The 15,119-nt window shown below is 40.2% G+C and overlaps 1 protein-coding gene across 3 annotated transcripts in view; it reads right to left on the reverse strand.

Moving 5' to 3' along the window:
* LOC139952227 (transcription factor AP-2-epsilon-like) overlaps positions 1–15,119 on the reverse strand; it is a 149,219-nt gene that overhangs the window by 44,785 nt on the left and 89,315 nt on the right. For all 3 annotated transcript variants that reach the window (XM_071951291.1, XM_071951288.1, XM_071951289.1), the window contains one exon: positions 14,568–14,631. In XM_071951291.1, coding sequence (XP_071807392.1) covers positions 14,568–14,631 — 64 coding nt within the window. The remainder of the gene's footprint in view (positions 1–14,567; positions 14,632–15,119) is intronic.

A 15,119-nucleotide genomic window follows, 5' to 3' on the forward strand; every position in this document is an offset into this window, starting at 1 on the left:
CCCACTTTGTGGGTCTGTTCTCTTTAAAGAGCCAACATTAAAAGAGACAACGAGGAAGGTATAAAGACCAACACTGAGCACATTGCCTGGGGTGTCATTACGACGCTCATCACGGCAGCTGATCTCGCCAGGTTTTTATTACACTCCTACTTTACGTTGGATTATGTCAGACACACTGATTAATTTCCGGGCTTATAAACCTCTCACTGAGAACCCCACGTTATAAACATTATACATTGAAAAAAAACACGCAGCAAGCTACAAATGTACGCAACAAAATGACGCACCGCTTGTGATATAAATGAAAAAAAAAAAAATCGAAAAAAAAAATCGAGCCCCTTGTAAATTGAATTGCCCGACGCGGGACTAAAGAGGGTGACAGTTTGGGGCAATTTATATAACATAATTCGGAGTAAATGGTGTTGCTATTAAGATACACTAATACTGAGAGATGTCGCGTGCTCAATTGTTAAGTGGTAATTGTCTTTTAGCATGTTCCCCTGGTTTTAGCTATACACTTTGATTGAATCACCAACAACCAATGAAGGGTTACATACAAAAAAACACGGCCCCCCTTTCCCCTCCGATGGACCATGAATAACATGCCCCGCCGTTACGCTCTCCTAACCAATATGCTCAAATTGGCAGCAGTTTTAGAGGCGCAAGTCGTAATTATTTCACACAAGCTCAACCTAAATGGTGGAAAATCGGAAGGAAAATTATATAAATACTGTGGGATTCCCTATGGACACCGCTGAGGATGGGAAGCAAGTGCTGCCGACAGTGCGTTGTGGAGTACCAATGCAGTGATTGCATACGCTTCATAGGTGATCAAACATCACAACAACTAATGGTGAGAAACCCCAGGGGCTACCGATGAAAAATTACCGCCAATAAAGCGTAAATTTAACTAAAATAAGATAGAAATGGCGACGGGTAGAACAGAGACAGGTTGAGGGAACCAGCGCCTTGGAAATCAGGCAATATGAAATAGGGCGTGCGGAATTTTTCTGGCATATCTATAAAATAATTACTAGTGAGTGAACAGCGATGGGGTCTGTGGATGGGACTGACCAGGTTGAACCCTCAGTGCGTTTTTTCTTGCCTTCTTCATTAAAAGCGTCACAGACAAGGGGCATGAACTTGTGTGTTTGTGGAACGATGGTAGAATCTAGGCCATGGGGGTTGGTTGATTCTTAATTCGTACTGGCAATAATATACTTCGGCGTTGACCCGAGCCATACCGCGAGAAGGCCCATATTGTTTGGGTAAGCTTCAAGCCGTAGAGGTTAGCGACCGCCCTGAAAAGGACACAGCGCTATGTTGACCCCCTCGGCATTTACCATCTCACCCCCCCCCCCCCCCCTTCCCAGTTGTGTTGCTTTTAAGAGGGTACAGAGAAGAAAGAAAAAAATTGCGGTTTTCTTTATGGTTGTTATAACCATAGTATCACCAATTTACAGGTATGGTAAAGCTTGGGCCACGTAATGTGAGTGGTATTGAGTTTGGAATTGAATTAAGAATACCCAGTTGTGAATGGACTCGTATCAAAGTTAATCCCACTTAACGGGTTAAAATGAAATCTAGTTTACGATCTCCCAATGAAATCGTCAATGCTTAATTTGACGTCTAATAATGGGACAGCTTAACACTTTTTTTAAAGCCACAATTGAAAAGAGCAAAACGGGGAAATCAGAAAAGAAACAATGCTCGCAATGTTGCCTGTGCCAGATTAAGTTAGTTTTTGGAGTTACAAGTTCACTCAGGGAAGTTGACCCGTTGCGGCCCAATTATTGGGTGTGGCAAGAAATGTTGAAGTGCTACTTTTGTTATTTGCAGTATTTTAATGGATGTCTGTTTCTCTGCAGTCGTAAACTGACATGATCGCACCAATGTCTGTGAATTCTCGACATCTGATAGTTTCAATGCGATGTGATACACAATGTTATATTCAACTAGTGAGATCGAGGTTAACATTCACACATGTCATGTTCAATTGCATGTTCATTGACGACATTTCTGGTGCATGTGCCAGGCTGATGATACCAGCGTTACCGTAGGTATGGGACTGGCGGAAAGGATAGTTGGTTGGCGATTTGTTAGGAGGGAACATAGACCAGCCCTCCGGCGGGTGGTACTGCCGTCTGTCCAGGCAGCAACATGAGCAAAAAGAAGGGGATTTTGCCACAGTTGCGGTGTGCGTGTGTGTGTTGGTGCAGTAGGTATCAATAGCAAGGCAATGATATATGAGCAGCCCCGGTCTCAGTGTGTTCGCGGCAGTCAGTGTTATTTCCTAGCTTGTTTTCGATGAGGGATTACGCAGTACGACTCGCGGTAGCTCCAACTACCCCCTCGTAAGTCTATCCAGGCACTAGCTACCCGATACCACACGGCAAACAGTCACCCCAAGACTCCTTAATATGGGGCTTTGTAATCATCACAATGCCATGGAAATGTATTCAATATTATGGTGGCTAGTCCTCGCCCAGCTCAAAAACTGTCGATATATTACAACACGGAGGATAGGGGAAGTAAGCAAAGAGCTTGACTAGTGGTGAGGCAAGAGGTTCAACGCCTTGTAGGAAAAGTACAACGTCATGTCATGACGGCGGCGTCTCCACGCTACAAAGGACCCAACTAATGGACGGGGCCAAGACTGCCAATACATGAACCAATGCACTGCCGAACCCTTAATGCCACATCAGCCGACCTGGTTTTTAAACCACTGTTTCTCATGCAAGTCTAGTCCCCGACCCTTCCTCCACCCTTTAGTTGCCTGGTGTAGAGTGAGTTTCTATCGGTGCCCTTATAGTGTTTGGGGATTTCTCAATAACTGAACAAACGAATGGGACGCGAGTCTAGTGATGTAGAGCAATGGAGACTTCTTAAACCTCCAGTGACATCATCCAACGCCTGGGGCGTGTAGACTCGAGCAATACTCCTGGTACCCACTACCGTCAAATATACATGATGCTTACCTTAGTATTTGGGTTGGTACCCGTCGGAGGGGGAAAACTCCGGGGGTGACTGCACTTAACACCTAGCTAGCGATATTGCCATTTATTTGCTTGTACGCCAAGCTCATATTAACGTAATTAATGATAGCAAAATTACCCTGATATCTTTTTCACAGGCGCTCAATAATTTAGAATGAAATTTGATGTGTGGGTGGTTCCTCCAGTCCAATAAGTTGCTCGCGCCCGGTATTCCAATTTGGGTTTGGGTGGGGAGGGGGGGGGGGGGCGTCATTCGGGGGAAGCCCCGTATTATTAAAACCATGTCCTATACAGTTAAACTAAATAGACCTACATTGGGGTATAGCATTGACCCCATTTTGGCTACAAATTTGTGTTTATTCGAAAGGACATTTAGTTTTAAGGAAAAACAAATGTAAATTTGATTTGGTAGGACATATTCTTCCAGTACGACCGAAATGTGAAACATGATGACGTCATTAGATATCAACAACGAATCGTTTTCTGTATGACATCAACTACATGGATTGAATAATTGAATGTAGGCTTATCTTTTGCGCCTTCCCAAAATGAGGATAGTAAACACACAGCAGTTGGTGTTGGGAGGTTGCACCGTAGCTTAAATTAATCAGCCACAATCCTGAACCTCCTCATTTGCAAATTAAGAAAGTAAACCATGACTCAAGTGGCCATAGGTTGATACCACGTAATAGTAGGTCAAGATGGTTTAACTGCTGAACATAAATCGAGCGAGAGGTCTCTCCTTGAGAATGAGGTGCGTGTTTGATGCGTGGGACGAAATGAGCAGGTTTTATGTTCAGGTAATGGAGGTTTCAGACGAGAGAATGGATCTATTTTTGGTCAGCGATCGTCTTAAATGACAGCATGACATCATTCTTGGAACGAGGTTGTATATTTGACCCATGCTTGCCAACAATGTTAGTGTTCTGATCGATCTCAGGTGAATAAGTAATGATAGCGTACTGAACGAGGTTGAATGTTAACATGAAGCTTTCTAGCCAGCATCATGGGGAACTGGGGAACACAATCAACGTACAATAAAACAACAGATTGTAACTCGGAGACTAATGGTTGGTTTAAAGTAAAGTCACAAGAAGATAAATGATTTGTTAAGTTGAAAATACAGGTTTTCATAACTTTTGATCAATTAAAAACAGAACCAGTTGCCTGAAGGATATGAATTTCACCTGAAACTCTACTACAGATCATGTGTGATAATACTGTTGCGAACTTTCCAGTTACCTATTCAAATCAAATAAACGGGCACAAAGTGTTACCTTTTAGGGCTACAATCAACTTTAACTTATTTTGTTGATTGTTTTTAAGTTCTTCCGGCCTAGCAACCGGTTAATGTTTTGGAAACCTAGTCAACCTTGTGTTAAAAAAAATGGCTCTTAGGCAACAGCTTTCCAACATAACTATTGTTGTACATTATATTGATTCAAAGACAGTATGACATATACACGTAGTGGTATTGATCCACAACTCAAAAAGAGCAAAAAGAGCAAAAAGCAAACGCATAACAACCGTTTGATTATGGCATGGTTTGTGTTGTATGTCGTGTATATGGGTGAACGTAGCTCCTTATTTAAATACATCGCCCATGCACTTTCACCTTCTACCTAGCATAGAATAGTAGTCGGTCATTTCATTGGCAAACATGAGCCAAAATTCCAATTATATTAACACTTAAAAGGTACCACTCTCCACACACAATGTAGACCCATCACTGAAAGGAATGGTTTAATAAAATACGATAAAAAGAGGAAGGACGAGACCATGTAAATTTAATTCCTGTTTCTCGCAATTAAATAGAAATGTGTTATATTGGCATTAATTAAATTCGAAACGATACACGAGCTGTACCCAAACATAGCATCCCCCTTTCCCAGCTACAATCTCGTGAACATACATTTAATACAAACAAAGTTTCTTCCACTTAAACTACGACGTGGATATTATTCTATCCCTGTGACAAAAACAGTGTCTTGATAAAGTGTATGGACCCCTGTTTGTGTACCAGGCTCCATTCATTCCTCATTATCAACTAGATTATAATAATTATGTATTTGTATACATACGTATAAAACGTGCTCGGAACACTAGGATGGGGCACCGCATGTCTTGAGCGAACAGTGATTGGAGAGAGTGACAATACATAGCGTACAATAACGCCCACAATGCACAGACAAAAACTATTCTTCTTCCACCGCTATGGCCTTATTTGTACTGATATCGTATTCATCAATGTGGACTTTTCTCTGCCTGCAAATTTGTAACACATCTCCGACTGCTAAACAAACAGTTAATATTAAGTGTGTTTATTATTACTGAGTTTTCCAGCGAGAATTTTCTCCATCATTATAAGTATAGCAATTCTGGGGGTTTAAAACACCGGTGTCCGGACGGGGGAATATAGCTGATGGGATAGAGTGGGTCTACCCCCATTGATGTTTAAGTACAGTGGCACTCTAAGCGCTAAAGTTTATTGGCCTACTGACCTATATCCAGATGGAACTGCAGATGAGCAAAAAGCGCCACAAAAACCCCAACCAAAAACAGAAAGAGAAGACGAGTATCTTACGTTGCTGAGATATCTTTAATGGTTTTGTAAAGGAAGTCAAGTGAGGGCGCTTTTTACACTGAACAGCACAATAATGTGACTCGAGGAAAAAACACACTATGCTGGTGTCTGAATTATTATCGACAGTAGATGCTACTGGAAAAGTCTTACAGGAATGTGACAGGAGTCATGACAAATGGATTGTTGGATTGATATCATAGTACAAAACGGCACACTGTTGTGTCACACACGTTTAGAAAAATGGGGACCCCTTGGATAGCCTGGACTTCCACACTAAAGCTCGCTCTGTCCTGTGCATGTCATTGACTGAACAAATCGCCCAGGCTAGGGCCAGTGAGTCAGATGACTAATGAGCAACGATATCGCGCCAATGCAGTGATCAATTTCAATAACTTTTCTTTTGGAAGGGGGAAAATGCAAATTTTGCTAAAAATGTGCCGAGCTTTGGTTGGTAACATTGTGAATTTGCCCATGGCTAGAAAAATTCATATTTTTGGTGTGCTATTATGTAGTCTTCAATCAAACAACTACTTATATTTGTCTAGTACCCTGGTCGTATAGCGTCGCAATCATGAATGGTGATTCTTTTATTTTAAAAAGAGACCCGACTACTTTTGGTAAAAAAAAAAAAAAAAAATATTGACAATTTGAGGAGAGGCAAACCTTTTGAGATTGGACATCTTCTCGAATGGTCTATTGTCATTATTGTTAGTGAGGACTGTCTTAGATAGAATTGATATTTTCAACAAAACAGTATCATAGGATTTGCTATAGGTTGAGATTGCCGTTCAAACACGAGTGTCTATTCTAACAACATAGGAACTGACGCCTGTCATGAAATGTGTGCTTTAAGCCGAGGTTTCACTTAACGGTTTATACGAAGGATGTGCCTTGACGCCCATCACGAGGAGAGACTTGTGCTGGTTGCCCGCCCGATGTACTTCCTCCCGTGTTCACGTGAGGCGGCGTAGCGCGGCTCATGGCGCACGGGAGAAAGGCTCGCATTTCCCCCGTGGTTGCCGAGAGAGAGAGACGGTCTTACATACAAGGCGGAAGGAAAGGATTGGCTCTCTACCCTAGACGGAGTTGGCTGGTTGACAGTGAGTGATCTAACATCCCATGGTCACAAGCATCTAAGCTCTAGCGTGTAAATAAATAAACCAGTTTGTCCTTCTTACACTTTCAGACATGGTACATGTTCAGAGAATTGTCCTTTTTAAGGGATGTTAACATCCAATGTTTGACAGAAGGAAATAGCTACACGTCTTTAAAAGTTTGTTACATCGGGCTCCATGGTAACGTCATTTTGAGTAATTAATGTATCCTAACCAACCAATATAAGAACATAATATGGAGTTGAAGCCTGTACTATACTTAATTATAATGACAAAAACTGCCATGGATGAGGTAATTTTTTCAATTTTTTTAAGTGAAAGGGACAAAATAGTATGTTGCCTGATATTTGGGAAGGCGAGATTTTTATGTAAACACAAACAAAGCGGATTTGTTTTGTACCAATGTGCCGTGGTTGAAAGTGAAAGCGTTCATTTACAGTTATATATTTGCATAATCCACTTTTTATGAAATGTTCATCAAGAAGTAAAATGATCAACGTAACTCTGATGTACATTTCACTTTGGGTCCAGATCATATTTTTATTAACCCCTTGGTTTAAAAAAGAAGGCATTTGGTCAGTGCGAAAACGCAAATCTAATCTTTCGGTTCACGGTATCTTTTTGTCTGTAAAATATGAGTCAACCATTTTTGAATTGCACTTTGATCTCGTACAGTCTTTTGTTGTATATGCCACTGTGAAACGAACAGTGCATTTGTTCAATGACTAAACGAATCATGATGTAGAACTAAAATGTGGCTATTGTTCGGGTGGCAGTTATGTGATGAAACATTCTAAAGATTATGTGGTTTTTACCCGGCGTGTATTCTCAATTCAAACACGAATGAATGACACGATGTATAATGTTAATATGACACAAGCTTCACGATTATCGACATGGCAACATAACTTCATGTTTAACTGAATGCTTTCAACAATGTTGTTTTCAACAATGTTCTGAAGAAGAAAACAAAATGGTCCTAAAATAATTTCAAATCAGAATTATATTTTTGTGCTAAGTAAACAAAAACCCCAAAAGACCGAGGTCATGGCATTCACCATCACATCATCCGGACATAAGGGGGGCCTAGAAGCAGCAAAAGGCGGCCTGCCAAGTCGACATGTGTCCGCCAACTCGACCGTAAAATCTCTCCTGAAAAGCCCCGGCAAATTTCTCCACACAACTCACTGCCTTTCTTATATCTTAGCGCACTACGAGCTCAAACATCCTTTCGGGCCGCCGAGCGAATGGAAAGGGGGGGGGGGGGATAGTACAACTATAACCCTGTTTTTGCTCTTGTCCCCGCGTCTCCGGACCGCGATTTCTGGAGCGTATAATTTGTGAAAGAACGCTTCACACATTTGTTCTGGTTAAGCGAGAGGCATATGTTAGGTAGTCCCGGCTACGTCTATCTTAATTACGAGGGAAACGCGGGCGATGAACCCCCGATTGAATTTTTTTCCCCAGAAATCCAAACAAGATGAAGTGTATTTCCGTGGAGTGCCATAAATATAAAATGTGTTAAATTGTCATGGAAGTGCACAATATCTTAACACATTACTCACAGATGTTCTTCACACCGTGAACACACCCCAAGAAATGCTGCAGAAATTACCGACACATTTCTACAGGAATCTTGTCACTTGGAGTGCTAAAAGGCAACTACATTTCCCACGATGTGTAGTAATTATTGTGTATTCTCCACAGTGTCAAGTCTTTGACGGTTGTTTCCGCTAATTTTAGACCAGCGGAAAAGAGTCCCACCACACGCGTTTTTTTTTTATGTAAGAAAAAAAAACGCGGTAAGAGTTAATACGGTTAAAACAACAAGGAGGTTGGACACACTATCTTGAGAAGATAAGTTTGGGCGGTGTCGTATGGTACGCCACGTGTGTCAAAATGCCACATATGGTTCCTTATCAAAAAATGCCGGTGCGCGGATTGATCATTGAAGTGTGTGATCAAACCGAAACAAACGGATCTAATGTCAGGTTTGGAATGTCAAGAATCCTCGCGCAATCTCGTCACTACAAGGTGAGAGCTGACATTGACTGGTTAGATTTGTCAAGAAACTACATTTTATTCTAGTTTCACTAATCAGTAGAAGGATATAGCATTGAAAGGTTCATACTGTCGAAGTAGTAATTCCTTATGTAATCAAATCAGTTATTACATTATAAAACAATATGATAATATACACAGAAAGTGTATGCTATTGTTCAAAAGAGAATTTCAATGAATTTTAAGAAAACAATGAAATGATATACATCAGATCTTAATGTAAGAGACTGCGCTGTCTTCAATATGCTGTGAGCATACTTGAACCTTTTCAGCTATTATACTTTATAAGTCTTAAGTTTATGTGGAAATGAAACAACATGAAACATTTCCCACCTGACCAGTATTTTGCCTGCCCGAAATGACTTGGAATGTACAAGGTCGCTCTATGTGCTCTATAGAGGAGGCAGAGTGCCAATGTGAGTGATACCAATCTTCATGTGAGAAACACACATAGCGAATTCATTGATACCCACAGTGCGTTGTCATCTTGACTAGTTTACCTATTCTTTTAATACTACCCATCTTAAAGATTGCTATAGAGCCAGCTATAAGTGAGTGACCGGCGACTTTGCATCCCTCGTTCCTATCGACAATCAACCCAAGACATCGATAGCACCTCAATAGTCACAGATCATCACTATCTCACTGTTTGTCTTCTCCTCAGTCAAGCAAAGCCCATATTGCTCTTTTCCTTCTTGTAATGATTACCCTTTCGCGGTATAGAGTCACCATTGATGATCTGGAGATATCAACTCCTTACCATAAGAGCTCCGCTACGAAACAGTAGAGCTTCCAAGATCGCTATCGTCGCCATTTTCGCGCGCTTTTCTAATAACGCGGGAAAGTAAGATGCAGATCAATTATGACTCTGGTCTTTGATTGAGAATGTTGTAGTGGAGGGGACCAACTTGGAGTGTCCCTAGAGACTTAAGACATTCCCTTATATAGCGCTTAGATAAGGTGGCTTCTATAAGGTACCCAAATGAAAATAGAGTTAGTCTTATCGATGTAAGTGGCGGCTCCTCTTGCCTTGGAATAATACTTGACACGCAAGAAAAACAACAGAATATTGAGGTGTCTTGCACATCATTTGTATAGAAAATGGAATTTCACACGAAGCTATAGTGGCAAGCTACTTGTGTTATAATGCCATGTAGAGATTTATCAGCCACATTGATATTATAGTCAATGACAAGGGGGTACTTTTCAAGCACTTTGAAAAAATATATGAGATTTTGACTTCTGTGAAATCATTATGCACTATTTTGAAGCATACTTCGATCAGCATAATCATAGTGTGGAATGATTTTTTTGTCCGACTTCGACGTTGACTTAATGCGATTCGGTTACTTTTTAAATATAGCCATGCACTGGAAATGATTGCAACAGAAATATGAGAATTGTTATTTTATTTGTTCGGCTGAATTGGGTACAGCTCTGTAGAAAATAAAAAATGGTTTGAAAAGCCCAACCATCCCCCCTGAATGGGGTCAGGTGGGCTTAACCTTAATGGTCCCAGAGGTCGCACTTTGTGCATGTGTTACTGTGCTAATAGTATATACGATATTGAATAAGAAAAGAATGACACATACAAGATTGGAGGCCGACACCATGAGTACGTGAGTTTACACACTACGGCTTCAATTACGTATAGGCGCAATGGTTTGAAAATACCTGACCACTAATCCAGCGCATTGCTCTATTCTCAATCATACCTGCCTAATTTGAAGGGATTATATTTCACCTCCACCTGATATTATTAGTGGCATTTTCTTTCCAGGAGTAAAGAAACACGTCCGAGAAATTGAAGCTCCCCCCGTTCCAAAGGATTCCGTACAAACGGAATAATCAACTTTATATTTTGATTCCCCGCGCCAACACAAAACCGTAATCAAACACATGAGGTGAATTGATGAGACGCATACGGCGAATGAAATCAAAGGTACCCAATGAAAGGGGTTTGTTAATAAGATGCTGCATGCAATAACATCTATAGTCTACTAATATTATGACTGTATGCTTCCACAACAAAAGCGAATTGTAGGTTGGCTAATGCCATCGTAGGAACTCGCACCGTAGCGTTGATATCCTTATGCAAGCGACCTAAATAAGCTAAATTTACAGAGCTGAGTGGCTGGATATGACGGGGGAAGCACAATTTAAGTCCAGTCTATTGTTGTATGTTGTTATACCTACAGGTAAACTATGCACATAAAAAGACAGCTAGATCACACGTCCCTTTTTTGCAGGCACAACTTACGAATTGTCCACAGTTTTTATTATTTTTGAGTATAATAATTATACAGACTCGGTTTTTAGTTGAGCCCCCAATACAGGGCACGCATTGATCAACCACTATTTCTAGACAATGTGTTTCAGTCAAGGAAGGCTGTTAAAAAGAGAGGGGAAAAAATGACAAGCACTTCCCCTTTATCACACTTGCCATGTATGCATTTGTGGGGGAACCACTACGCCATTTATCGCATTGTCAACGCTTAATATTAAATACATGTATATTAAAAAAAAAATGGTAAAATCAGCCAGGAAAATATTGTCGAGAATCATCGAAGCGATAAGGCAATGGACAGGTGATCATTCTTCAGCTACCTGGACCCAGGGTTAGCAACAATAGAAGCAATGGACCAGACTCCAAAACAAGCAGGTCAGATCAGGACGTTGGCACCCTGACAAGTCCATAGACCTAGATAGGGTTTTGTTCTGGTGAAGTGAGTTGAGAGTAATAACACACACATATATGACTAGGCAGGGCTTAACAACCAAGTAGGTGGTAACTGGAATTGTGACTTCCACAAATCTATTATAACCATCGTCGAGTTAAGAGTATACCATACGATTATGCATATCGGTACTTTAGTGTTTTTAATTTTTAGGAGTTGTGAATTTACGATTTTCAATCTTATTTTGGGCCTTTGGTCACATTTCTTAAGCAGGGCTAATCAATGTGTATGCTGGAAACACACGCCCCAAATAATTTGAAGGATGTTTGTCTGTTTGTTTGTTGGGAAAGAGACCCTAACGAGGCCGAGCTGCAACGAAGAGCATGCAGTGTGGGTTCTCCTGTCATGGAGACCCTCCAGGTCAAATGTCAACCGATTTTTCTACTTTGAATCGAGATCAAATATAAAAGTTATTCATGAGGAAGTGTTTTGAACAGCGAATCACATACACAACAAATAATAGCCATGTTTCGTTTACATCTAAAACTGATGTCTCTCCCCTCAATGTTTTTGTCAAATTGAGCAGATATGTTTTTCCCCCTCCAAAACCAGCGGTTGTTTACAATTCATAGGATTGAAATCTAACTAACCGATTGGAACTGTATTTTTCCCATCTCCCTCACACATCATGAACCATACCATAGAGTGTATGTAAACACTTGAACAGGTAATCTTTTTACAGCAATCGAAACAGAGTATCTCATTATTTTTCCCCGATTGTAATATCTAGGTCCACTTAAATGTCTGTTCGCATCAATGCTACACTACAAACAAGGGAACCGTTCCAACCAAACCACTTCGTCTCTTTTGTTTTGTTTTGTTAAAAACAGAAAAAAGAGCGACTGCTAATGAACAGGAGTGACCTGTAAAGTACATCTATATAGTTTGTTTCTGTCAACGCAAAGAGCAGCATTTTACAGCCAGCGTGCAGTTCACGGTTAGCATTGAGGTAGCTTGAAAGCTCCTAGCCAGGCAGGCAGGAATTGGCCGACCATGCATGGCTGGCAGCAAGCATACAAGAAGATTAATTTAATTCAACATAGCAGCGAGTCAGGCGAGTCAGGAGAGTACATGTCATTACCTTACATATTGGAGAAAGCGCTTTTAAATAATTAACGTTCTGTGCTTTCCAATTTACGCCTCGGCCCGTATAGATCTATATACACACACATTATATTTATACATATACGACGGTGTAGTTGAATGGGGGGGGGGGGGGGGTAGTAAATATAGAAGACGGTGTGGACCCAATAATAGGGAAGACCAATTATGAATTTATCTTAATATTCACCTGGGATAAAGAAGAGAGATTTTTGTGCTGAGTATTAAATCACAGAATCAGTGAGCGTTAAATGCAATGACGAGGGATAAACAGTAAGGTAGGAATATGATTCACGTCAACTAAATAAGAATTGCTCTGTGTTGATATTTAATATTCAGGGCAATGATTGTATGAAAATATATCTAAAACATAACTGTATGGAGTGGTTCGAGAGGGATTTATTTATTTGTTTATTTATAATTTGCAATAATAATAATAACCCTACGCAGATTTAACTCATTGTTGTTAGATTTAAATGATACTGTTTGAGAATAATTTCAATAAGTTTTGGTCGAACTATATTTGAATTTGGTGCACAATTAAGACTTACACTGATGAGCATATACAATAGATCGTCATGTGTAAAACAGCGCCAGTCAAAATTAGCGCGAGCATAGATGCATTGAATTGTAACTGTGTTTTTGACAAAACAAAAATAAACATTGAAATCCTGGATTGCCATGTCAGTTGACCTTTGACCCGACACGTCATATTCACCAACCGATTTCCAATGACTTGAATACCCGTTTCTTCAGCTAGTATTTATGTCGAAATTCCCCACTCAGTCTTTCCGAAACCATTTAACCAAAGAATTCAAGCCTGTCTGTATTGGACTTGAGCCGTCCTTTGCGAGGTTTATCGCTTGAAACTTAAATGATTTACGTTCGTTGCAGACTAAGAGAATGAGGAGGGATAGATAGATGCAAACAGTCTCCATCTATGTAGATACTTTCTGGTCATTGGACTACACAGCTTGCCGCGTTCCAATCAGTCGTGACAGTTCCCTGGTCGACAATTAGGAAAATCATCTTTGATAAAACGATGCGTCTATCTTGGCCGCTTTACGATTTAAATCAAGCGGATCTCGGGCTTGCATTGAACACGACACTATACTCCGTGGCTTGGAGTCCGGAGCTAGCTCCCCCGTTCACTAGCTCCGTTCATTTCCCGGTGCACTTGCCTTTCATTTTCATTTGCAGTATAAACAACCTAATCCCTCAAAATGAACCCTGCACGTCTGGTCATGAAACCAGAGATGGGGGCCAATTTAAGGACAGTTGCACAATCAAATCCTCCACTAGTTTCCAGGTTTGTGTGAAATTAGGCAAAGGCCTTCGATCTTTGAATCCTTCTTAACTACAAAGATTTTACAGAAGAAGAAACAATTGTAAAGTGTTGGTGAGTTCTGACCTCCAATACCTCAACATCTGCAATATACAAATCAATATCAAACCAGAAGAGTCTTTACTTCAACATGACACTGATTGCCAAAAATCCACATTGACAAGAGACTTTCCTCAAATGATCATCCAACAAGAAACAAAAACTCACCTCGCTTAAGATACTGCTGCTATTAAAGGTAGCGCTACTTCACGTATCTGTTTGGACGAGGACATTTATTTACAACCACCAATGGACCGATTCAAAACGAGAATATCCATACAAACTGAGTGTTGATCAAGAAAACATCCCATAGCAAGTTACATAGTTTGGTTTGGTAGTGGTACCCTTTCTTTTAATTGTAATATTTTTATGATTTCCTCTACTGAGCTGTGTACAAATCATATCTACAAGAAGTCCAGGTTTATTTGTAAACATGTGTAATGTCACAGATACTACGGTATACTGAAGAAACAAAGACGAAAAAAAATAATTACGACTATTACAGTACCAGTATTCTTACTGAACAAATTTTCCTCTGAATTCGACTGATAGATCCACAAAAAAAGCAAACAAAAAATAAGCCCTTACCTTTTCTGATAACTGATGAATGGTGGTCCCCGTGTATATAACTAGATGCGTCATCATGTGCGCCCTTTACAAAAAGAAAAAGAAATAGCAGAAAAATACATCAATTTTAAAAATATTCAATGTAAATTTATCTTTAATTTCACACGACCAATTTAGTAATACAAAAATTAAAACCATGAGCAAATCATCAAAAAGCCATTCAATAATGATCCATGTCGGGTTTCTTGTCTTTTTAAAGCCACTCTTCACAGTAAGCGAATAGGGCCAAACTAACTTCCAACTTGGAAATTGTCTCGTGTAGCAGTAGCGAACGAAAAACAAAATGGCCGCGCCCAGTTGTCTATAAAAGTAACGTTCACTAACACAATGTCTACCCTCATCACTGCCTCACTGAATATTTCTTCGAAATGATTTTACCCACATCGTTCTCGGTATAAAAGTAAATTTTCTTGAATTGCACTACTCTTATTATTACTCGTGCAAATCGACAACATACTCCATCAAAATGGCCGCCCAACTTGAGGTCAAGTTTACAATAAAACATGAAGCGAT

Source organism: Asterias amurensis, chromosome 20 (genome assembly GCF_032118995.1).
Source record: "Asterias amurensis chromosome 20, ASM3211899v1".
NCBI lineage: Eukaryota > Metazoa > Echinodermata > Asteroidea > Forcipulatida > Asteriidae > Asterias > Asterias amurensis.